Source organism: Poromitra crassiceps, assembly GCF_964638095.1.
Source record: "Poromitra crassiceps genome assembly, chromosome: 6".
Lineage (NCBI taxonomy): Eukaryota > Metazoa > Chordata > Actinopteri > Beryciformes > Melamphaidae > Poromitra > Poromitra crassiceps.
In genome coordinates this window covers 54962249-54986053 of record NC_139627.1, presented here as the reverse complement: position 1 = coordinate 54986053, position 23805 = coordinate 54962249, and the positions used below count along the sequence as shown (strand labels likewise).

General features: G+C 43.7%; 1 protein-coding gene across 4 annotated transcripts in view; it reads right to left on the bottom strand.

Annotated features, from left to right (window-relative positions):
- Positions 1-283: 283 nt before the first annotated feature.
- The window catches only part of LOC310778893 (integral membrane protein 2B-like), a 69603-nt gene continuing 46081 nt past the window's right edge, over positions 284-23805 (bottom strand). For 2 of the 4 annotated variants that reach the window (XM_083639356.1, XM_083639357.1), the window contains exons 3-8: positions 19052-19135; positions 17127-17192; positions 14347-14496; positions 9661-9771; positions 6515-6665; positions 284-2537 (exon numbers count right to left, since the gene is read on the bottom strand). In XM_083639356.1, coding sequence (XP_083495482.1) covers positions 2449-2537; positions 6515-6665; positions 9661-9771; positions 14347-14496; positions 17127-17192; positions 19052-19135 — 651 coding nt within the window. In that variant the 3' untranslated portion in view covers positions 284-2448. The remainder of the gene's footprint in view (positions 2538-6514; positions 6666-9660; positions 9772-14346; positions 14497-17126; positions 17193-19051; positions 19136-23805) is intronic. The other 2 variants (XM_083639358.1, XM_083639359.1) reach the window with 1 other exon arrangement.

Genomic DNA, 23805 nt, shown 5'->3' with positions numbered 1-23805 from the left:
CCCAGTCTATCAGACTGCCACCAACCTGGCCCGCTTCCCACAATCCCCCTGTGCCACCTTCCTCCTATTAGCACTTTAATCAAGGACACATTTCCACTGTGATCACATGACAGCCGACACTGATCACATGACAGCTGACACTGATCACATGACAGCTGACACTGCACACCGCAGCAGCTTGGTGCCAGTCAAACCAGACCAACCCACTTATCTGCTGGGTTTTAGTGGGGATATTAAAACACTGTGAAAACACACACTCACAAAATGAATGACAACAGCACTGTTTTTTGTTGTTTTTTTTTATTGTTGAGTTGGTCTGTCCATACCTTTACTGAGATTATATATACAAATTAGTACAATAAAGCAGTTATCCCAAAAAAATTATACATTCAAAAAACTATGAACTTTCACATACAAATGTGAAAAAGATTACAGACGTTAACATAAGTGTGTGTGTTTCCCTGTGAACTCTTTTTTAGCTGTGACCAACAGGTGGTGGAAGTAACTGTCTGTCTTAAACATTTATTAACCCTTATGTGGACTTGATGGTTGGACTTGATGGTTGGACTTGATGGTTGGGGCGTCAAAGCCCTCGCCGTAGGCGATGTAGGCCTGCGGCGCGGCTGCCGTATGTGGCGCGCAGCAGATGGGGGAGAGAACGGGAGAGAGTGAAAGCTGTGATCTAGTATACGCACTACATTCTCTCCATGGGCTAACTTCTAGTCACTGAAATGCTAGTGAAATCACACAATTGACTCATTTTGCTCGGGACTCCCCTGGGACTCACCTGGGACGCCCCTGGGACCCCCTCGTCAAGCTGACGTTCGAGTATGTATGTCGTCTAGCTGCCCGCCGACAACGTCCTAAACTCGAGGCTACGTTAAAGCGTTGTTTCTAGGGGTGCTCCAAAAAAATCGATTCTAAAAGGATCGCGATGCTTAATGCCACGATTCCTGGATCGATTCCAAACTCCCAAGAATCGATTCTTCTTCGTATTGTAAAAAAAAACAGTGCACCTGAACGCAACATGCAAGATACATGCAGTGTCCAAATGTTCATGTCATTTGTGTACTGTACTGCCACGGTGCCACCACCTCTTGCACTTAAGAACTATGGTTAATGTACTCCCCCCAAAATCTATAAATCCTTCTCAAAGTCTACAGATCCCCCCCAGCCTATAAATCCATCTTATCTGAAGAACATAAGGGGGGAATTGCCCCCTAGTTTGCAAAATGAATTTAGGCCCTGACTGTAATACTTCAGAAGTTGAATTTGAAGTTCAGCATTAATACATTTGTAATTTTTTGTCTTAGATTTACCTTTGTGTGTTATTGCAATATAAAACTACATAATTGAGAATCGATTCTAGATTCTGGAATCGAGAATCGATTCGAGATTCTGGAATCGAGAATCGTTGGAATCGAGAATCGATTCTGGAATCGGATCGTGACCCCAGGAATCGGATCGGATCGTGGCTTAGCCGGATCGGAGCACCCCTAGTTGTTTCTGGCTTTACCGCAGCTGTAGGACTCCACTGTACAGACTGTATGAGCTTGATGCACCTGTAGGACTCCACTGTACAGACTGTATGAGCTTGATGGCAGTGTTGCCAGATCTGGTGAGAGAAGTGTTGCGAGATCTGGTAACACTGCCTGATGCTGCAGCACTGAGTTTAGCTCGGCCGGTAAAGCAGAGATCCAGCGATTTAATCCCAGGTCGAGTCAATTTAGCTCTTTAGATGTGTTAAACTTTCCGTATACATGCTGGCTTCCTCAAATCGTGCAGGCCTTCGCTCTTTTCAACAGCTGCATCCTACAGCGCCACCTGCTGGTTTTACGCCAGACTGCCAAATGATCCTTGTATCCTTGTTTTCTTATCCAACAACAACACTTTTCATATCGTTCAAGCTCAAGAAGAGCAACAGGTATCCACACTCTGATTTTAAGATGACGTTCTGGTTAAGAAAAAAATAGGCGCAGTGTATTAATAGCTACAGCAGACAAAAAAAATCAAAAAACAAAATCTCCCTGGACCAATCCAATAAGCAGTTTCAGTGGTACAAAAGTTGCAATTTCTCTATCATTTAATTGGAAAAAAAAGGGGGTAGACTTGTAATTTACCCGTGAAATACGTGATCATGCTATAATTGCAATTATTTTGATTACAATAATTTAAATAACTATTCAATAATCAGAGGCTTACTACTAGTTTATATGTCTTAATGATTCCCTCAGTCTTAACCCCCGCTACACAAATGGAAAAATACAGGACTCTTCTCCTTTTTCATGAATATTTACCAAACAGCTTCACATTTCAACTCTCTCACTCACACAGACTACCTGAAGTCAAGAACAAGCAGAAACAAGAGAACAATTCAAAGAGAGACAGAGGATGAAACCAATCTCACTGCACACCGCTCAAGCTCTGGGAGGCCCGGGCGGGCGGCTCTTAAGGCTCACAGATGCTGGTTTCCACCACAAACTTGTTCTCAAAGTGGCGGATCTTGCGGCAGTTCAGAGCCTCGCGCTTCTGCATACCTGCAACAACACCAGAGAGGTCAGTTAGCAGTCTGATTCCCTGTGTTCAACACCAGAGATGGTCAGTTAACAGTCTGATTCCCTGTGTTCAACACCAGAGATGGTCAGTTAACAGTCTGATTCCCTGTGTTCAACACCAGAGATGGTCAGTTAGGAGTCTGATTCCCTGTGTATAAACCCAGAGAGGTCAGTTAGCAGTTAGCTGTGTAGCTCAATGGACAGGAATGACTACATTCAGCTCGTGAAAAAACATCTGAAAAAACCGATAGATATAAAACGAGCGTGTTTTGGCTTTTATTGGGGACTTTATTAGCTCATGCTTTGCACTGTGCAGAATTTCATATAACATTTTTTTAATTCATAAACATAAAAAGAGCACATTTATACTAGGGTTGGGCAATATCGATATATCCATGATATGATATGAAACAAGATCGTGTTCGATTTTGGATTTCGTAATATCGTGATATGGCAAAAGTGTTGTATTTTCATGGTTTTAAAGGCTGCATTGCAGTAAAGTGATGTCATTTTCAGAACTTAGACTGTTTCAGCTGTTCTGTCATTTTCCTTTACCCACTTAAGTCATTATATCCACATTAATTACTTACGAGTATTTATCAAAAATATCTTTGTGTCAACCTTTTGTGAATTAGCACCAACAGTGCAGGAAGGCAACGGCTGTGTATTATCAGGCCTATCGGGTATCGATATTTTCCTGGGCATCGTATCAAATTGAGAAATTCTAGTATCGTGACAACCTGGACACAGCGACTGAACTGAAGGAGGAAAACACTGCAGAGTGTGAATTAACGTCTCTGAACATGCTGCTGTTGCACGCAGCTTCAGGCTCAGGTCACATTCCTGCATGGAGGAGTGAGCTTGTCCACACAGGCAGAGTTAAGCTGTCATGTGACTCTGCAGGAGGTGAGGGAGTGTGGACATGTGTGTGTGTGTGTGTGTGTGTGTGTGTGTGTGTGTGTGGACATGTGTGTGTGTGTGTGTGTGTGTGTGTGTGTGTGTGTGTGTGTGTGCACAAGAGGTGTGTCAGGTATGAGCCCTGCTGTTGCTATAGCAGCAGTGTGACGTAACAGAAGCTTGTCACTGTGTTGCATGTTTCGTTACTGGGCTCAGTCTGTGAGGAAGTGTGTAAGTGTGTGTGTGTGTGTGTGTGTGTGTGTGTGTGTGTGTGTGTGTGTGTGTGTGTGTAGGATAATGAATAAAACACTCCTACAATGACTGTATGGCATTCACAGTGAATCACTTATTGGTGCCATGCTTAATAAAAAATAAATCAATCAACAAAACTTGTAAAGTGCATTTTTACAGACTTGCTCTGATGTGATTTTGTGTCTTCTTTTCATCTTTCATCTTACTCTCATCTTGTTTTAGCCTTAGTGTCTATTTTGCAGGGATGCAAAGTGATGGATAGTGAGAAAGGTCACAGAGACCAGGGCAGACATACACTCACTCCTCACGTAAAGGTGACTCATTTGAATCCCTGATTTTGTTTTTTATCTTACATTTATTCCACTAACTATTTGAATGTTGCTCAGTCTTCACCTCTGTCTTTTTGTGTATTCTTTATATTTTGATTGCAAAGCACTTTGTAAACTCACTTTTTGAAGGGGTTATATAAATAAAGTTATTGTAAGTAACCAGGGTTTAACTGATGTGTATTTCTGAAGGAGGTCGGAATACTGATACCTTTAGAATGAAGTGGCTGATATGCAATATATTTCAGACATGTTTGTGGCCTGTATCAATATATTTCAGACATGTTTGTGGCATGTATCAATATATTTCAGACATGTTTGTGGCCTGTATCAATATATTTCAGACATGTTTGTGGCCTGTATCAATATATTTCAGACATGTTTGTGGCATGTATCAATATATTTCAGACATGTTTGTGGCCTGTATCAATATATTTCAGACATGTTTGTGGCATGTATCAATATATTTCAGACATGTTTGTGGCCTGTATCAATATATTTCAGACTTGTTTGTGGCATGTATCAATATATTTCAGACATGTTTGTGGCCTGTATCAATATATTTCAGACATGTTTGTGGCCTGTATCAATATATTTCAGACATGTTTGTGGCATGTATCAATATATTTCAGACATGTTTGTGGCATGTATCAATATATTTCAGACATGTTTGTGGCATGTATCAATATATTTCAGACATGTTTGTGGCCTGTATCAATATATTTCAGACATGTTTGTGGCATGTATCAATATATTTCAGACATGTTTGTGGCATGTATCAATATATTTCAGACATGTTTGTGGCCTGTATCAATATATTTCAGACATGTTTGTGGCATGTATCAATATATTTCAGACATGTTTGTGGCATGTATCAATATATTTCAGACATGTTTGTGGCCTGTATCAATATATTTCAGACATGTTTGTGGCATGTATCAATATATTTCAGACATGTTTGTGGCATGTATCAATATATTTCAGACATGTTTGTGGCCTGTATCAATATATTTCAGACATGTTTGTGGCATGTATCAATATATTTCAGACATGTTTGTGGCATGTATCAATATATTTCAGACATGTTTGTGGCATGTATCAATATATTTCAGACATGTTTGTGGCATGTATCAATATATTTCAGACATGTTTGTGGCATGTATCAATATATTTCAGACATGTTTGTGGCATGTATCAATATATTTCAGACATGTTTGTGGCATGTATCAATATATTTCAGACATGTTTGTGGCCTGTATCAATATATTTCAGACATGTTTGTGGCCTGTATCAATATATTTCAGACATGTTTGTGGCCTGTATCAATATATTTCAGACATGTTTGTGGCATGTATCAATATATTTCAGACATGTTTGTGGCATGTATCAATATATTTCAGACATGTTTGTGGCATGTATCAATATATTTCAGACATGTTTGTGGCATGTATCAATATATTTCAGACATGTTTGTGGCCTGTATCAATATATTTCAGACATGTTTGTGGCCTGTATCAATATATTTCAGACATGTTTGTGGCCTGTATCAATATATTTCAGACATGTTTGTGGCCTGTATCAATATATTTCAGACATGTTTGTGGCATGTATCAATATATTTCAGACATGTTTGTGGCATGTATCAATATATTTCAGACATGTTTGTGGCATGTATCAATATATTTCAGACATGTTTGTGGCATGTATCAATATATTTCAGACATGTTTGTGGCCTGTATCAATATATTTCAGACATGTTTGTGGCCTGTATCAATATATTTCAGACATGTTTGTGGCATGTATCAATATATTTCAGACATGTTTGTGGCATGTATCAATATATTTCAGACATGTTTGTGGCCTGTATCAATATATTTCAGACATTTCAGACATGTTTGTGGCCTGTATCAATATATTTCAGACATGTTTGTGGCCTGTATCAATATATTTCAGACATGTTTGTGGCATGTATCAATATATTTCAGACATGTTTGTGGCATGTATCAATATATTTCAGACATGTTTGTGGCATGTATCAGTGTGTATTCACGCACTGTAATCACGGTACCACGGTTTTAATGATAATGAAAATTTGAAACGGTACGGTTATCGTAAGGAATGTTATCACGGTTATCGTTAAAACCGGTTATCATTACATCCCTACCCATGTTGTGTCTGAAAGGCAGGAAGTAACACAGGTGCAAGCAAAACCTTCACAAGGGCACTGGAACAAATGGATTGGAAGTTGGAAATCCTCATGAATGTTTTGCTTGCACCTGTGTTACTTGGGTGAGGGGAAAAAGGCGATTGACAATGATTCTCTGACCAATCAGTATTCTACAGTGTTTCCACGTCACCTTTGGGTATCGCCTCAGGTGGCTCAGAACCTCGACAAAGGTTCTACTAGAAAAAAGTACCGCCTCAGTTCGGTTCTCGCCCAGTGGAAAAGCAAAGGCGGCGTGTAGAGAGGAGCGTGTCTCTCACCCAGGACTCGGTCCCTGCGCTGCAGCTTGAAGGTGTCCTTCCCACGGCAGAGGCTGTAGATGAAGTAGCCCAGCTGGTCCACGTGCTCCAGACGCTCCGTCACCACCATCTCCTCATGGATCAGGTAGGACTGGGGCAGATAGGTGCCGGCCTGGAAGCAACAAACACAACAGCTCATCCGTACAACGAAAGAAACCATAAGTGAAGGAAACACGCACATTTTAGAGAAATCTGTGTGTGTGTGTGTGTGTGTGTGTGTGTGTGTGAAATCCCCTGCAATATTCTTCTGTTGGTATTCACTCTTGCTTTAAGTTGCTTGGTGGATTGGATGATTGCACTCTCCCACAGTGATAAGGACAAAACAACACATGCATCAGATCGGCAATACGTCATTTTGTAGGCGCCACATGTTCCCGCCCCCTTTTAGGGAGAAAACACAAGACTATCCCTGTTGACTTCAATGTAAAATAGCACAACAACAACAAAATATAGAAAAATAACAGAATATATCTCGTTTATTGATTACCCCAAAACACCATGACATGACAATATATTAAAACTCGCCTGGCCATAGAATGGGCAAGATACATCAGAAATATTACTTTGACCCATCTAAAATCATGTGACTCATGACCCGTCTCTGACCTACTTCCAGTGTCCGCCTGTTGCTAATTCTCTTGTTATTTCCATCAGTCTTTTGTGTTGCTGCCTTCGGCTCTGGTGAAATAAAATCGATCTCCTTGCTCAGCCTTAACATAGCGGGTTTCAATTATTTTGAGAGAGAAAAAGTCCGCTGCTCGGGAACCCCTTGTAGTTGTGTGTAACGTCGGCTCTGCTAGGCCGGAGGCGGGGGTTTAGTGAAGCCGCGGTCTTGTCTGGTGAGAGGCCGCCGGGGTGGTGGCTTCCCTTCTCCCCGTAGCGTAACTCCTGTCCCCCGCGCAGCGCAAGCCGGGTGGTGGCTTGGCTTCCCTTCTCCCCGTAGCGTGCATGCATGTAGGCTAAATAACAGCAAATTGATATCCATTCTCCTGGCTGATGGTCTCATTGCCCATGTAGGTCATATAGAGGCAACAGGATTTCCTAACCAGTTTAAAAGTTCCGTGTATGAATTTAATTTTAACGTTATACGTTATATCCTACTTGGGCTATGGTATGGGCGGAGGGCAGATGTGCGGTCGCTATGACGACCAGCCGGGGCTGTAATGTAAATATGTGACATGAGTCACATGATTTTAGATGGGTCAAAGTCATATTTCCGATGTATTTTGCCCATTCTATGGCCAGGCGAGTTGTAATATATTGTTATGAAAAAGGAGAGCCGGCACTCACGGGAGGCTAATTGAAAAACAGCCTTTTATTGGGCAGTGAAAAAAAATTGGACGTTTCGGCGTAAAGCCTTTGTCAACAAAATAAATATTGTTATGTCATGTTGTTTTGGGGTCATTAATAAACGAGATTGATTCTGTTATTTTTCTATAATTTTCTGGGGTAGTGCTATTTTACATTGAAGTCAACGTGGAAAGGCTTGTGTTTTTGCCCTAAAAGGGGGCGGGGCCTAATCTGATGTATATTGGCCATTTTTACACTTTATTCATTTGACACCGTCAGGGACCTCAGTAGCGTGTGGAAGATCCATACGCAGCCACAACAGCTTGGCACCTCCTCCTCATGCTGGTCACCAACCTAGCCACATTTTGCACACCTGTGACTGGCACACACCTGTGACTGGCACACACCTGCCAGCACATGAAGCTCAAAGCAAGAGTGAATGAGTGTGCGTTACCTTGATGTTGACCAGCAGCTCACTGTGTGGATGTGAGTGTGCGTTACCTTGATGTTGACCAGCAGCTCACTGTGTGGATGTGAGTGTGCGTTACCTTGATGTTGACCAGCAGCTCACTGTGTGGATGTGAGTGTGCGTTACCTTGCTGTTGACCAGCAGCTCACTGTGTGGATGTGAGTGTGCGTTACCTTGCTGTTGACCAGCAGCTCACTGTGTGGATGTGAGTGTGCGTTACCTTGATGTTGACCAGCAGCTCACTGTGTGGATGTGAGTGTGCGTTACCTTGAAGTTGACCAGCAGCTCACTGTGTGGATGTGAGTGTGCGTTACCTTGCTGTTGACCAGCAGCTCACTGTGTGGATGTGAGTGTGCGTTACCTTGATGTTGACCAGCAGCTCACTGTGTGGATGTGAGTGTGCGTTACCTTGATGTTGACCAGCAGCTCACTGTGTGGATGTGAGTGTGCGTTACCTTGAAGTTGACCAGCAGCTCACTGTGTGGATGTGAGTGTGCGTTACCTTGATGTTGACCAGCAGCTCACTGTGTGGATGTGAGTGTGCGTTACCTTGAAGTTGACCAGCAGCTCACTGTGTGGATGTGAGTGTGCGTTACCTTGATGTTGACCAGCAGCTCACTGTGTGGATGTGAGTGTGCGTTACCTTGATGTTGACCAGCAGCTCACTGTGTGGATGTGAGTGTGTGTTACCTTGATGTTGACCAGCAGCTCACTGTGTGGATGTGAGTGTGCGTTACCTTGAAGTTGACCAGCAGCTCACTGTGTGGATGTGAGTGTGCGTTACCTTGATGTTGACCAGCAGCTCACTGTGTGGATGTGAGCATGCGTTACCTTGATGTTGACCAGCAGCTCACTGTGTGGATGTGAGTGTGCGTTACCTTGCTGTTGACCAGCAGCTCACTGTGTGGATGTGAGTGTGCGTTACCTTGATGTTGACCAGCAGCTCACTGTGTGGATGTGAGTGTGCGTTACCTTGATGTTGACCAGCAGCTCACTGTGTGGATGTGAGTGTGCGTTACCTTGAAGTTGATCAGCAGCTCACTGTGTGGATGTGAGTGTGCGTTACCTTGATGTTGACCAGCAGCTCACTGTGTGGATGTGAGTGTGCGTTACCTTGATGTTGACCAGCAGCTCACTGTGTGGATGTGAGTGTGCGTTACCTTGCTGTTGACCAGCAGCTCACTGTGTGGATGTGAGTGTGCGTTACCTTGATGTTGACCAGCAGCTCACTGTGTGGATGTGAGTGTGCGTTACCTTGAAGTTGATCAGCAGCTCACTGTGTGGATGTGAGTGTGCGTTACCTTGATGTTGACCAGCAGCTCACTGTGTGAATGTGAGTGTGCGTTACCTTGATGTTGATCAGCAGCTCCAGCAGGTCTTTGGGCGGCATGACGACAGAGGTGTTGAGGGGGATGACGTAGCACTTGTTGAGGCTCAGGTCCAGGTAGGCAGTCAGCCTCTGGACACACGAGAGAGAGGGAACAACAATAAATATCACCAGGCCAGGAAAACTACTTCTCTGCTCCATACCTGGACTCTAGAAAACTTAACTACTTTGTACAAATCTACATTTTACAACTCCGTGAACATGTTTAACTAGAAATCACTTTAACTGCATGACTCTAACTTCATCCAACTCCGGTAATAATATTTTTATATTGGATTTGTAAGAACCCAGACGTACGTTCTCCGCTCGTGCGACATCATGCAATTTAGTTTGCATGAACTCAATGCAGTGACGTCAAGTCAATAAAGCCCTTGAGATGTATGATCTCCCCACGAGGGGGTCCTGAAGATACTAGAAATTGAGCTGAGTGCGCTTTGTGCTCCTTTCAAGCGTCCCTCGCCTGCTCTTTGTGCTCCTTTCAAGCGTCCCTCGCCTGCGCTTTGTGCTCCTTTCAAGCGTCCCTCGCCTGCTCTTTGTGCTCCTTTCAAGCGTCCCTCGCCTGCTCTTTGTGCTCCTTTCAAGCGTCCCTCGCCTGCTCTTTGTGCTCCTTTCAAGCGTCCCTCGCCTGCTCTTTGTGCGCTCCTTTCAAGCGTCCCTCGCCTGCTCTTTGTGCTCCTTTCAAGCGTCCCTCGCCTGCTCTTTGTGCGCTCCTTTTAAGCGTCCCTCGCCCGCTGAACTGGCCGCGCTAATCTCTTTGTTTTACCCTCGAGCGACCTCGCCCGCTCATCTGGCATGCGCATTGTGCATGTGCAGTTGAGCAATTGTGCGCCGTGCATCTGCACGGAACCGCCGGCCAACCTATTATATTAGTAAGATGGGGTCGTATGACGGCACACAGTCTGTGTCTTCCTGCCAAGGCTTCTAACATGTTTGATCTCATGAAGTTGGTGTGAGACTTCTCCGTTCTCAGTCGCGCAGGCCTCAGGTTGGGGAGTGTCGTTTTCATTGGTTTCAACATGTGGTGGGCAGTAGGGTTGGCACGATGGACGATGGCATCGACCATCGTGATGGGCCGACTTCCCATCGACCTCTGAGCCTTCTACATCGGATCATCGTAATTAATTATCTGTTCGAATTAAAATTGTGCCGTTTTAATCATAAAAAAGGCCAAGTCCACTTACCGTGACGCGCGGGGGACGCATGGGTGACATTAAACAAGCGCACCCAGTTCAGTTCAGAGAAGCCTCCCCTCCTCCGCTCCACTGCTTCTCTGAACTGGGTGCGCTTGTTTAATGTCGCCGGGGCGTCCCCCGCGTGTGAGAAGTCTTTTGTGTTGTTGTGAAAACTTTTTAAGACAAAGAAGAAACTTCACGTTCTTTCCTGTTTTCAGCCCAAAGTGAGTACAAGTCTTCAACTGTGAATTTAACTCGCCTGTTTCCAAAGTGAAAGTTGGAGTCGCTCCATAGATACAGCAGCTGTAGCCTCAACGCGAGACTCATCAGTCATTTCTCCTCAACTCTCTCATTAGGTTCAAAAGCCCACGCGAATCTAACATTATATCAGCCAGTAATTCAGTCAGTTTACTGCCAGCTATAGTTAAATTCAACACACACACACGTTATTGGTGAGGATCTGTAACGTTAACATTGTTTTGCGCCGTTCAAATTGCTGGTAGTGACAGCCACTGTCAAAGTCGCCTGGCTCTGTGCTGTAGCACAGAGGCTAACAGTAGCCTATCCAAGCACGCTGGTCTCATGTAGAGCTCAGCTGTCCTGTTGTTAAATGTGAACGCATTGCAGCGGCGTAGCCAAATGGCATTAGAGCACCGCAGCGACTTAATAAATAATTAATTAGCCCCCCCCCCCCCCCCCCCCCGTCAATGACGATGGGGGGGGGGGGGGGGGGAACCATCACGATGGCTATTTGGTTGACATCACACAACCCTAGTGGGCGGAGGGAGTGAATCCCTTTGAGACTGGAACTGTGATTAGCAGCTATACACAAATAAACAATGTTGTGTAAGCAGTGTTCTCATGTTGTATGTAACATGCTAGAGGTGTCTGTATGTTTGCTAACAGCCCAGTTCTAGGATTAGCTAGCAGGCTAAGTAGCTAAAGAGTAACTGAACACCACCATTGGCACTAAAGATCAGCCAATAGCAGATGGCCATGTTTTTATTTAGACGTCGGGCTTTACACAGATTAGAGTTTGGTGTTTCATTACTCTTTAAGGTTACTGTATTCTCCATAGAGGAGATGAAGGAAACTGATCAATGAGCTGAGATCACATTAGAATCAGGGCTGTCCCATAGGGCAGAGGTTCTCAAATGTTTTTCAGCCAAGGAGCCCTTACAAGATAGAAAATATACCGGGGACCCCCTCATTCTGATTTGTGATTTTGGGCTAAGCTTAATTGTTTCCACGGTAACGTGCTTGACTTTTAATTTGATAGGTTTGTTATTAGAATGTAATCCATGAACCATTTTAGATTTAAAGCATAAACTATTTTCGTTGAACTATGAAGATTTTGCAAAATAATAATAATAATAATATTTTTATTACATTACATTTACATTACGTCATTTAGCAGACACTTTTGTTTTGTCCAAAGCGACTTACAATATCACAAGTTGTCAACAGTACAGAAAACCACTATGCAACACAATCAATGACAGCCAAGATATTTTGATAGACTAGCACCATGTAGGAAGTAGTTTTTTTTTTACTCTGTGTGTGTGTGTGTGTGTGTGTGTGTGTGTGTGTGTGTGTGTGTGTGTGTGTGTGTGTGTGCGCTTGTGTGTGGGTGTTGCTGCTTATATTATATTTTTATCTTGTTGGCCAGCGGTTTGCACTCTAGTATTATTAACATTATTATTGCTGCACCTTTTTCTTAGTACTTGACAGTACTTTTTGTGTGCCTTGCTACATGTTTCAATGTCCTCATGTTTTTCGTGTTTTGTCCTGACATGTTGAATGTAGCTGCATTACGTGACACATGAATTTCCTGCAAAGGATCAATAAAGTATCTATCTATCTATCTATCTATCTATCTATCTAGATCAGGGGTGCCCAAACTTTTTTGACCCAAGATCTACTTTTCAAGTAGCCAGCCAGTCCAGTTTCAACATCGCAAACGCACACACATCGTTTCCAGCCTGCAGTAACTAACCTCACAACACTTTCTCGTTGTCCCACAACCACTTGACATTAGGGCTGTGAATCTTCACTGGCCACATGATTCGATTCGATTACGATTCAGAGGGCTAGGATTCGATTATGATTATCGATGCATCTTAAATCGATGCATCACTTTTTCCCCCAATACATGATTTATTTTTTCTCACTTTACAATACAATTGCATTGTATTATGATCCATAATTAAAATAAACAACTGCATGTACTTCCATTATATTTTATTATATTTTATTATATATTTTTATTTTTTATTTTTTTTCCCTCAATGCCATGCGATCTACCACACTACCTTCGCAATCGACCGGTCGATCGCGATCGACGTATTGGGCACCCCTGATCTAGAAGGAATAAGTAACATGTAGCATTTTATTTTTATTTTTATTATTATTATTATTTTTTACCTGAAAACTTTTTGCGGACCCCCTGGCAAAGTGCCCCCATTTGAGAACCACTGCCATAGGAAAGCCCTGTCTGTGTTCAACAGACTTTTCTGGCAAATATACATTGATGTGGGCAGCGATACTGTGCTGAGGTGGAAAACAGACTTTTCAGGACATATTTGCATCATGTGCAGGTGCACAGAGATTCCCGGCGAGTGTACAGTGACATCTGGTCGTTTTAACAGCTTACAAGATTTAACGAGGAAATATATATATATTTTGTCCACTATACTGTATCGATATTTCAGAAAGATATCGTGATATATCGCCATATCGATTTTTTGCACAGCCGTGTGCTCAGTGACACAATAAAAATACTTTTGATTTCAGTACGTTCAGTAACAGACTCAACACTCAGTAGTTTTGACTCAATTTGTCCACTAAGTTATCAATATAAAGTGATGTACATATTATTACACTACCTGGGTGGTACACAGCGAATTACATTTTCAGTAAATTATGGAGAGTATTGCAATATATCGCAATATGTATTGTATCGCAATGTATTGTGATACATATCGTATCGTGAGGTCCTAATCCTAATCCCTAATTCTTATGGATGTAATGTTACAGAGGAGTACAGGACGGAAATGTCTTTTCGTCCAGTTAATAAAAAAAAACTTTGCTTTGTAGCATTCAGATCAGCCAAAAGTATAATAAATGAAAAATCAATTTGGTCTATATGTTGATGCCACAAAAGTGTCACAGGGTTGGTCAGCATCTGTCTTGAGTCAGTCCGTTTAGTCAGTCTGTTTCAGTGACAGTCTGTTGTGTCTGTTAGTGGTGTCTGTTGTGTCTGTTAGTGGTGTCTGTTGTGTCTGTTGGTGGTGTCTGTTGTGTCTGTTAGTGGTGTCTGCTGTGTCTGTTAGTGGTGTCTGTTGTGTCTGTTAGTGGTGTCTGTTGTGTCTGTTAGTGGTGTCTGTTGTGTCTGTTAGTGGTGTCTGTTGTGTCTGTTAGTGGTGTCTGTTGTGTCTGTTAGTGGTGGGAGTTAAAGGGTCTCCTGTCCTCTGACCCGGTTGAAGTCGTGGACGATGTCGGCCGGGTCGCTGTCATCGAACTCGGGCACGGGGACGTTGATGAGCTCGATCTGCTCCCTCTCCAGCACTCTGATGCTCTCCTCCAGCTGCCGCAGCTGGAACTGGGAAGGCAGGTCCACCTCCACCTGAAACCAGTCAAGTCAGTTAGCCAACCAGTCAGTTAGCCAACCAGCTGGTTAGCCAATCAGCCGGTTAGCCAAACAGGCCAGTTAGCCAGCCAGCCAGTTAGCCAACCAGCCGGTTATCCAACCAGCCGCTTATCCAACCAGCCGGTTAGCCAACCAGCCGGTTATCCAACCAGTCGGTTAGCCAACCAGCCAGTTATCCAACCAGCCAGTTAGCCAACCAGCCAGTTAGCCAACCGGACGGTTATCCAACCAGTCAGTTAGCCAACCAGCTGGTTAGCCAATCAGCCAGTTAGCCAAACAGGCCAGTTAGCCAGCCAGCCAGTTAGCCAACCAGCCGGTTAGCCAACCAGCCGGTTAGCCAACCAGCCGGTTAGCCAACCAGCCGGTTATCCAACCAGCCAGTTAGCCAACCAGCCGGTTAGCCAACCAGCCGGTTAGCCAACCAGCCAGTTAGCCAACCAGCCAGTTAGCCAACCAGCCAGTTATGCAACCAGCCAGTTATCCAAGTTTTCAGAAATTGTATGTTTAAATATGCAAATGAGGCATTGTATTATTAAATATGCAATCAAAATTCTTGTTTAATTTTGACATATTAGATCCAAAGGTTTTGACAGAGGGAATCTCTTTTATCACTCCATAAATCACAAAATACTGTCAAAAACATAAATTAAATAAATAAATAAATAAATAAATAAATAAATAAATAAATAAATAAAATCAATTTTCACCATGTTTTTAGGAATAAAATGTTATATAAATCAAGCTATGAATGATTGGTGTATGTAGTGTATTGAAGTGGAGATTTCTAGTAGTGCTGCACGATTAATCGAATCGCAATCGCAATCGCGATGTCAGCACGTGCGATTGCATAACCGCAAAAGTGTGCGATTATTTTATTTTTTTCACGTCTTTTTGAGTGTGTCACACACACACACACTGTGTGTGAGAGCCTCCTTTAAACTAACGTTACACGCGACGCAGCAAACACACGTTTCTCAGCCATCACACTGGGCATCAATACTAGCGGGAGACTTCTCCCATGCACTCCCGCAAATAAGTAATGTTATGTGCAGCAAGGTACATATTATCTACAGAGAGGGCGAGAGAGAACATCCATGATCGCTAACAGCAAGCTATGCTAATAACTAGCTAGCCGTTCGTTCAGAAACGCATGTAAACAGCCGTGTGATCAGTGAGAACGTCAGTAAAATAAGGAGAGAGCTGCAGGTGCTTATGCAGAACTAGTGCGCGATTAAGTACACAGTGGGGATGACCCGCTGTGATGAAGAATATAACGAGATTAACAAGGTTGATAGCAAAACACTGTCGCAGCTGCCAGCACTGGCAGCATCACCTCCAGGCTAGCTAACTAGCCTGTCACATGACGCCTTCATGGTCCCCTCGTTAAAAGTCTGCAGATGCACGTTCTCACCTCTCTCTCTCAAGAAGCGTCACGTGAGTGTGGCGTTTAAGGCCATCTGTCGCTACAAAATAAATAAACGGGGTGTATCATTCATTAGTATTGCTGGACAGATGTAACTAACTTTGCAACTTTGCTGAGCCATCTTCTATGTGCTGTAACACAGTGCAGTTTCTATTTGACTGGTGTTTCTTTTTTACATGTTTGGGACAGGCAAATGTCTCAAAATGTTTTATTCTTTCGTAAAGATAATTTAATTTCAAATTGTTTTATTTTTTTAGTTTTAATATATTTTAAATTGTAACATATTTCATGTATTTTAGTCTGTGATATGTGAAACCGTGGTATTTTTGTCCAAGGTTATCATACCGTCAAAAACTCATGCCGGCACATCCCTAGATACCTGGGCAGTGGTGGCCCAACGGTTAGAGAAGCGAGCTTCAATCCCCGGGACCGGCAGGATAAATCTGGGTGGGGAAAGTGAAAAGGCAGCGCTTGCCCCTCCCTCATTACCACCACTGAGGTGCCCTTGAGCAAGGCCTTAACCCCAACTGCTCCAGTGGAGCTGATCAGTGGCCAGCAGATCAGACTGTGGTTGTACTGGTCAGCTTCCAGGTATGAATGTGTGTGTGAATGTGAACAGGGCACTCCTGAAAAAGAGAGCATTGCTCTCAGTGAGACTCCCCCTGTATAAATAAAGGTAAAAAAAAAACTCTTGTTTATTATATCGCAATCACAATCGCAATCGCAATATTGTCCACCCTAATCGCTAATCGCACCTTTTCCCCAAATCGTGCAGCACTAATTTCTAGCTCAGAGTATGCGGTGGAAAAAACTCATTTTGAGAAAACGACCTGTAAAGATAACGTCAGAAATTGGCACGAGCCAATGAGATTTCGTGTTTAGCTTGGTTGGTTGCTGATGCAAAGGAAATGAGCATATTTGGATCCGATAACACTGTGCAGGAGACAGAGAGCTTTACAACGATACCTCATATGATACGGGGCAGATAGTGATGCATGCTGTGGAATGCTAACTTTTGGTGAATTTAGGAGAAATCTAGGCCACATAGACAAAGTGTAATAAAATAAACATCTAAATGTGTATTTTGTATGTTTTCTTTCTATTCATTTGAAAGAAGGCATGTTATGGGAAAGTGGGGGGAACTCCACCCAGTTCACTTTGAGCATGTGTTGCTGCATCCTACCTCCTCCTCCTGGATCATGAAGTCTTCCTCACGATACTTCACCCCACAGACAAACACCTGGCCTTCCTGCAGGGAGGAGAGGGAAGGAGACAAATGGTAAATGGTAAATGGTCTGCATTTATATAGCGCTTTTATCCAAAGCGCTTTACAATCAGTAGATAGTCTACATTCACCCATTCATACACCGATGGCGGCAGGCTGCCACGCACCACACCATCGGGAGCAATTTGGGGTTAAGTGTCTTGCCCAAGGACACAACGACGGCAGCTGGGAGGCAGCGGGGATCGAACCGCCAACCCTTGCATCATTGGCCGACCCGCTCTACCTCCTGAGCTAAAGCCGCCCCCAAGGACAAGACAAGGAGGGAGGGAAGGGAAAAGAGGCAAGGAAAGACAAGATCAAATAAGAAAGGAGAAAAGAAAGAGACAAAAGGGAGAGAGACAAGAGACACTGTTGATTAGGAGAATGATATTGAAAACCGCTGTGAATGGAGATCGCTAGCTAGCTAATAGCTGTTTGATAACTAGCATGCTAACTAGGGATGCACCGATCGATCGGCACGTGACCGGAAATGGCCGATTTTCACGTGATCTGCCTCGATCGGTGATCTGCGCCGGTTCAATTCAATTCAATTAAATTCGTTTATTTGCTCGATAGGGGACAGGTGTACATTAATGAACATTTAAAAAAAAATGTAAATGCACGACAATTGCAGTCACAGGACTGATTTCCATTGTTAGTCCCCCTGCCAGATGATACAGGCTTAGAGTCCTGATAGAGGTAAAAATTATACATAGTGCAACAAAAACATATTTAAAATGTAAACATAAAACAAAGTGCAAGTATGCAGAGAGGTAGTCCTAATAGAGGTAAAAAGTAGCAGAGTGCAACAAAACATATTTAAAATATAAACACAATGCAAAGTGAGAAACTGAGTTAGAGCTCTACATGGCTCTACATGGCTAAGTGAAAAGTGCTGAGTACAATATACAGGAATTACAGTCTGATACTAAAACCTGAGTTTGGGATCAACATACAGCTAAAAAGTGAGATCCACATAGAGGACTCACTCAGACAAGATATAAGAAAAAATAAAGAATAAAAAAACAGAGATACAACACATATAGTATAAACATACTGTTCTATACCCTAGTGATGTGTGCATAGTTGAGTGGACTTCAGCCATCTCTTCACTTGACCCTTGAACATGCCAAGTGTTGGGCATTCCCTAATGGCCGATGGGATTGTGTTCCAGAGTTTTCCACCCTTGACCGACAGAACTGTCTGGCCAAAGGTGGTGCGCCTGTAAGGGATCACACAATCGCCTCTAATTGAGGCTCTGGTGGTTCTGGTTGTGGATCCAGATACAGGTCTCTGATAGATATACGGTACTCATTTAGCGGGGGAGGGGCAAGGCCATTTAGTGCCTTGAAAACGGTGCACGCATATTTAAAGGAGATGAAATGATTGAAACTTAATAAGTTGTGTTTGACCAGGATGTTGCAATAGTGGTAGGAGCGGGGTTTTTTGTCAAATATTTTTAGTGCTCTTTTATAGAGTGACTCTAGTGGTTTGAGAGTGGATGTGCTCGTGAGAGACCAGCTGGTCACACAGTAGTCCAGGTGAGAAAATATCATGGCATGTAAGAATGTCCTGGCAGAACCTACAGACATGCTGTGCCTAATGTGTTTGAAGTTGAGCAGGTTGAATTTGACTGAGTTAGCAACCTTTTTGACCTGGTTCTTAAAGGTCAGTGTGGGGTCTAATATCACACCTAGATATTTAAATTCGGATACTAATTCCAGTTCAACATCATTGAAAAAAACATTTGAGCGGGTTGCTGCATGAGGACGTTTGGTGAACATCATGCAAACCGTTTTCTTGGTGTTTAACAAAAGGCAGGATTTGAAAAGCCAATTCTGTACCTCAGATGCAGCAGATGTTAGGAGGCGAGAGGCCTCCTCGATGTTTTTGGCAGGGGTGAAAATTACTGCATCATCCGCATACATCTGGGAGTGCAGATTTGAACAGAAATACGGCAAATTATTAATAAATAATGAGAAAAGAAGTGGTCCAAGGACCGACCCTTGGGGAACGCCCACTGGACACTCCAAATAGGAGGACTTGGCCCCATCTACCATTACACATTGTGTTCTGTTGGCTAAATAAGATTTAAACCAGTTCAGTGCATGATTGGAGAAGTTAAAGTGAGTTAATCTGGACAGAAGGACTTGGTGGTTCACCGTATCAAATGCTCTCTTTAAGTCTAAGAAGACAGCACCGACACAGGCATTGCAGTCTAGAAGCCCCTTGATTTTTTCAACTAAGACAGAAATGGCCGTCTCGGTCGAGTGATGGGCCCGAAAACCAAATTGCATGGGATGCAGCAGAGGGTGTTCGTTGCTGAGATGTTCAACCAAAAGCTTAGCAACCCATTTCTCAGCTATTTTTGAGATGATCGGTAAAATGCTTATCGGTCTATAATTAGACATATCAGTTTTTTTCCCAGCTTTAAAAATTGGGGGGACTACTGCCATCTTCCAGACCAAGGGAACCACTGCGTGTTTAATAGACAGATTGACCAGGTGGGTGATAGGGCGGAGCAGAGCGTCTTTATGCTCTTTGATAAAGTTGGTGTTGAAGCCAAAGACGTCCTTGGCTGTGGAGTTCCTTAGGCCAACTATAATTTTGGCAACTTCTAGGTCAGTTATTTCTGTGAGCTCAAAGATTTGGTGAGAGGGGTTGACAGGGCTGTCCATGCAATCAGGAGGGGGAAAGAGCTGGGCTATGTCATTTACTGACTCAATAAAGAAGTGGTTTAAGCCAGATGCCAGTGTAGTGGGATCCCTCACTAGTGTGTTGTTTATGGTGAGCTCCAGATCCTTGTCCTGATTGCATTTACGGCCCAGTAATTTGTTAATATTCTGCCAGATGATTTTGCTATTTCCATGTGCATTCTCAATGATTTGCAAAAAAAAGTTGGCTTTAGCTTTCCGCAGTGTTAGGGTGACTTTATTCCTACAAGATGTAAACTTCAGTCTGTCGGTGCTCAGGCCTGATTTGAGAGACTGTTTTAAGAGAGAGTCCCTAGTGGACATCAGTTCCCTACAGTCAGCCGTGACCCACGGCAGAGAGAAGCCCTTCTTTGACCCACCACCCCCTCTGCTGGTGAAAGGGGCTATGACCTCCTGTACTGACTTGTGGAACAGATCACAACCCGTGTCAGTGTTTGTACATGTTAGAATGTTTTCATCCCAGTTGTAGTCGTGCAGGGCTGAGGCCAGGTGTGATTGTTGGCTTTTTGGTATGAATTCAGAAAGAGGTGTCGATTGGCACGTTTAAGGAAGGATTTGGAAAAACGAGAGTTAGTTAGTTTTCTAGAAAAAAGAATCATGTTGTGATCTGACAGGCCAGTCAGGAGGTTATGGGTGGAGGTGATTCTGTCAGGTTTATTCGTGAACAGCAAGTCAATTCTAGTTTTAGAGATGTTGGTAATTCTCGTGGGCTGTTCAATCAGCTGGGACAGGTTTAAATCATCCATAGTTTTTTTTAGGTTTTTTCTTTCTTTTTTTTCACGTCCCAATTTACGTTTAGGTCCCCAATCGATATAGTCTCAGAGTGATCAGCATATTGACTTAAAAGAGTTTTTAGTTGTAATAAAAAATCAGCTTTGGCAGAGGGAGGGCAGTATAAACATACCAAAACAAAGGACATTTCGGAAGATAGTGTGATCCTCACACTGACAGACTCGATACTGCAATCACTGGGTTGGCTTAGCTGGCAGCATTTTAGCGTATCTTTAATATATACTAATACCGGTCGCTCTAAATAGCCGATTCTGTGAGCCGATTTTCACGTGACGTGCGCGCACCCCAAAGCACCGAGACAGGCACCCAGCCACCACACCACACACGCCAGCATACCTTCCTCGTTGTGGATTTTTTTCACCGTCAGTGAAGTAGACAAAGCTCGCAGTTTGTCACACATGCAAGTCAAAAATAAGCCGTGGAGACAGAGGTGCGGCCGAGTCCTGCTCGGCTGGAGTCCAGTCTGAGCGGCTCGCTTCACCTCACTGGCCCCCTTCTCTCTGCTCTCTCTACCCAGGAAGCAGTGCTGCTGCACCCGGCCACAGCGCACAGCTGGCTTGGCGAGGTGAACGCGAGCATTGTGTCCAGTATAACCATTCCCCGACCTGCCTTCTCCATTCCACATCAGCGCTGCTGCCTCAGCCTGTCAGTCATGAGCCGTTTTCCCACATGCGTACCGGAAAATTACCTGTAAGTCAATATCGGACATTTCCCTTCACACCTCTCCTCTGGCATGTGGGAATCTATCAGCGAAATTGCCTGTATGTGGGGGGGGGGGGGGGGCGGCACTGCAGAGCGGGTGGGGAGTGACGTGTCGGCAAAACTCCGAATGGTGAAATAAGTTTGCTTGTTTATCCGTTCACCTGCGTCGCGTTGAAGCAGTTTTTACAGACTGGCTTCATTTGATGTGTCCGGGCTTGCCTTGGCTGTCGGCAACGTTGCTTAGTCCCTGTCGGGCTGTGACTGAAGGAGGAGGACGGACTGTGGCCAGAGAGCGAGCAGAGAGGAGAGGGGAAAATCAGCACACACACACACATGAAGCTGACATAGGCTACTGCTCTTATTATCACAAGATCATTTCGCCAGTTTGCTTTAATGTGCGCTAATGATTAGATTATGCCCGCTGGAACATTAAGCAACGTGTGTACACCTCGCCCATGAGAGTGTCGCGCAGAATATGAAGATAGACTAAACCGGGGACAGATCATGACAGTGTTATGTACCTCTGCGCTGCTGCGTGAGACTAGAGCCGTCTGGAAGCGAGAGAGACCAGGAGGGAATTTATTTTCGGAAGATGCTCTGAACAATTTTGACGACGTGGAATGTAAGCGTCATTTTCGCATGTCCCGGTATTACGTGCTGAGTCTGGTCCGACCCACACGCAAGATCACCCGGTGGCGAAAACCACTGGAAGCGCGTTTGCGACTAGCAATAGTCCTTTGGTGGTACGCAACACCAGGGGAATATCGAACAATCAGCTGTGTATTTGGTGTTGGACTGTCTACTGTGTGCAACCTGGTCCACGAAGTCACAGCCCACTGATAGCGGAAAATGACTGGACCCCTTTCTCACCTGTCTGTCTATCGCGGGGACGGGGTCGCGCTTATACCGGCACGGCGCCTTTCCCACATGCAGCCATTTGACCACGTTCCGGTCATTTTGCGGTACAAAGCGCATGTGGGAAAAGGGCTATGTTGTAACGTGGATAGAGGAGAGACTATTTGTTTCGTATTGCAAATAGAACGACGGACATAATAATAAAAATGCATCAGACTCAAGTGTGCAAGGTTTTCTGTGCGTGACGATCTTTTTTCGGATGGCAGATAAAAAAAAACGCATACGAAAATTTCGGACTGTGTGTAAACTCCGCCTGATATTCAGACTGAAGATCGTTACTGTAACTCATAAACTAATTTCCCCTCTACTCAAGAAGACTGGTCTGGAGCCAGGCTATAAACTCCTTGTCCATGGATCATTTTGATGTTCTGTTGCACCCGTTTTCTTTTGGAAAAGTAAATGCATGATAGCTGTGCGATATAGGCTATTGGATTTTATTAAATTTTTGTATTCATTGTATTTGCACAAAAAAGCTCTGTCCAGTAACCTGGAACACTTTTATTTTGAGATGTGTTTGAGTGAGATGGTCCTACTTCATGCAAATGATAAGAATTGTTCTATGAATCTTAATTTTCAAACTAAGTTACAAAAACGTTTGTGTAAGCTGTCAATTGTTGTTCTTAGAAAGAAAATCGGAATCGGCAAAAATCGGTATCGGCAAGTCAGACTATTAAAAAATCTGAAATCGGAACCGGCCAACAAAATTGCAATCGGTGCACCCCTAATGCTAACATTAGCTACAGTCAGCCTAAGCAATATTTTTTTCCCAGGATGGCAGCCAGTAATGATAGCCTACTCTCAGTACTGACACGTTCACTCTGCGCTAGAGGTTCCAGATGAAGCTTCCAAGTTTGGAGTCAGGGTTCTTTGCCTGTATTTGCATATTAGACAGTGATTGGTTTTCATATTCGATGCACCAAATCGAGCTTGCCCAGACCGGTGATTTTCTCCATGTCCATGTCTATGTGTGTGTGTGTCTGTGCCTGTCAGTGTGTGTGTGTGAGTCAGTGTGTGCGTGTGTTTGTGTATGTCAGTTGTATTTTAAAACGGGTCAGACCTGCTCTGACAACATCCTGCAGCACCATTGTCATGTAAGCAGGACAGGAAAGCTTTTGTCCAGCAGAGAGAGAGGCCAACATTCAGTTTGACCGTTTTACCAGCCAAGCACACTTGAAACACTACAGGACCTCTGCATGTCTCTCAGATCTCTGCCTGGAGACTCATTTACCAGCTACAGCAAAATCCACCAGCATTTGCCTAAATTTAATGATATTATACTTTACAATACTAATATGAAAGTAACACTAGCTGGTAGTGCAGTAGCTGGTATGCAAACTTCAGAACTGACAAGCCTAAGGGTGTATTCACACCTATCTCGTTTGGAGCAGTTGTTCTGAAACAGAGAGCGTTTTCCCCCTTGGTGCGGTTCGTTTGGGGGAGTGACCGAGATCGCCAAGAAAGGGTGGTCTCGGTCC